Below are 1,795 nucleotides of genomic sequence, written 5' to 3' on the forward strand. Positions count from 1 at the left end.
TTACGGACTGAGCAGTTTGAGGCAAGAGAAGAACAGTGGAAGGGAGAACTTCATCATCTTTAGAGTTAAGTGGGAGATAGAGATCATGTCATGGGAGAGGCCTTAATTCAGATTCGAGAGATCGCTGAACATTTGTAGGAGTTGGCAACACAAGCTAGAACACTGGGTATGATGTATGAGTCATCGTCAGACAAAGGACGAGAGTTAGCATTGTTATTAGATAGGGTTAAGACTCTAGGCCTACGGGAAAAAGTGTATTTGTAATCCGTTTTATGTAAAGATTTTTGTTCCTTAAATAATGTTTTCTAAAATGAAACTGAGTCAGAATCGACATCTTTTTACATTCATGCATTTGCATTTCATTACATCATATGCATTCAAGTTTATAGAAAGACCCTAATTAGTTAAAATTATTAGGTAGAAAGAGAGTAAGAAAAAGGAAACCTGGAAGCAACACATCCTTACGGAACACGCGCTAAGTCGAAGAATATGGATCAAAGATTTGAGCAGCTGCAGAAGGACATGCAAGACCAATTGCAAAAGTAATTGGCAAAAATGCAAAATGATATGAGGGAGCATATACTGGAAGCTCAGAAGAACATGATGGCTGAGATGGCTCAACTACTAAGGGCCACTGATAAGGGAAAGGCTCCCATGGCAATTGCTGGAGAAGTGAATGAAGGTCCTCCTTCTGGTTTCACTCCACCTCACATACGAACTCAACTTGAGGCATATCCTCGTGGGCCGTCTGTCACAGTAAGGCCTCAACAGGGTCAAGTTGATACTGGGATCCTTATAAATTTCCCAATTGGCTCGGGATTCAATTTAGGCGATAACCCTACCAATCCTCTCATTCCTGATTTGAATATAGCTGAAAAGGAAGATTTGAGAGTCGAGGCTGCAAAACAGTTGGAAGAACGTTGCCGATGGCTGGAGGAGAAATTTAAGGCCTTAGAAAGTGCTGAAGGGCATCAGGGAGTTGATGCCAAAGATCTAAGCTTAGTCCCAGATTTGGTTCTTCCTCACAAATTCAAGATGCCAGAGTTTGAAAAATACAATGGGACTACTTGCCCAGTGGCTCACGTTACGATGTTCTGTAGAAGAATGACCGAGTACGTAAACAATGATCAGCTGTTGATCCATTGTTCCCAAGACAATTTAGTAGGAGCAGCAGCCATGTGGTACAATCAGTTGAGCCGGGCTAGAATAAGTTCATGGAAGGATCTTACACAAGCCTTCATGCAGCAGTACAATCATGTGACTGATATGACCCCTGATAGGATCACCTTGCAGAACATGGAAAAGAAGCCTAATTAAAATTTCAGGTAATACGAACAGAGATGGAGAGAGGTGGCTATGCAGGTTCAACCACCACTGTTGGAAAAAGAAACCACTATGTTGTTTATCAACACTTTGAAGGCTCTATTAATTACTCACATGATTAGAAGCACTACCAAAAGTTTTGCAGACATAGTCATGGCAGGAGAAATGATTGAGAATGCCATAAGGGGTGGCAAAATTGAAGGGGAAGTAGCCAAAAGATCGGCCCCAAGAAGAAAAGACAATGAGGTAAACAACACAAGTAGCTTCAATTCGAAGGCAGTCATAGTTAGTCAGCCCAAAGCAGCTACGGGTGGGCAGCAAAGTACTCAAAGACAGGAATCAGGATCAAGGCAGAATTCAAAGAGGATACAATTCACGCCTATTCCTGTGGCGTATCATGAGCTTTATCAAAGCTTATACGATGCACACGCCATTGCTCCATTTCACTTGAAACCACTACAGCCACCATACC

The 1,795-nt window shown here is 42.1% G+C and overlaps 1 protein-coding gene across 1 annotated transcript; it reads left to right on the forward strand.

Moving 5' to 3' along the window:
• The first annotated feature begins 555 nt into the window (after nucleotides 1-555).
• On the forward strand, nucleotides 556-1,317 carry LOC107917439 (uncharacterized). The gene has a single exon (XM_016846792.1). The coding sequence runs from the start codon at nucleotides 556-558 to the stop codon at nucleotides 1,315-1,317; it is 762 nt and encodes a 253-aa protein (XP_016702281.1).
• The last annotated feature ends 478 nt before the right edge of the window (nucleotides 1,318-1,795 follow it).

The sequence above is a fragment of the Gossypium hirsutum genome, chromosome A01 (genome assembly GCF_007990345.1).
Source record: "Gossypium hirsutum isolate 1008001.06 chromosome A01, Gossypium_hirsutum_v2.1, whole genome shotgun sequence".
NCBI lineage: Eukaryota > Viridiplantae > Streptophyta > Magnoliopsida > Malvales > Malvaceae > Gossypium > Gossypium hirsutum.

Excerpts from the sequence above, each read along its gene's own strand:
- LOC107917439 (XM_016846792.1), top strand. The coding sequence starts at position 556 with ATGCAAAATGATATGAGGGAGCATATACTGGAAGCTCAGAAGAACATG.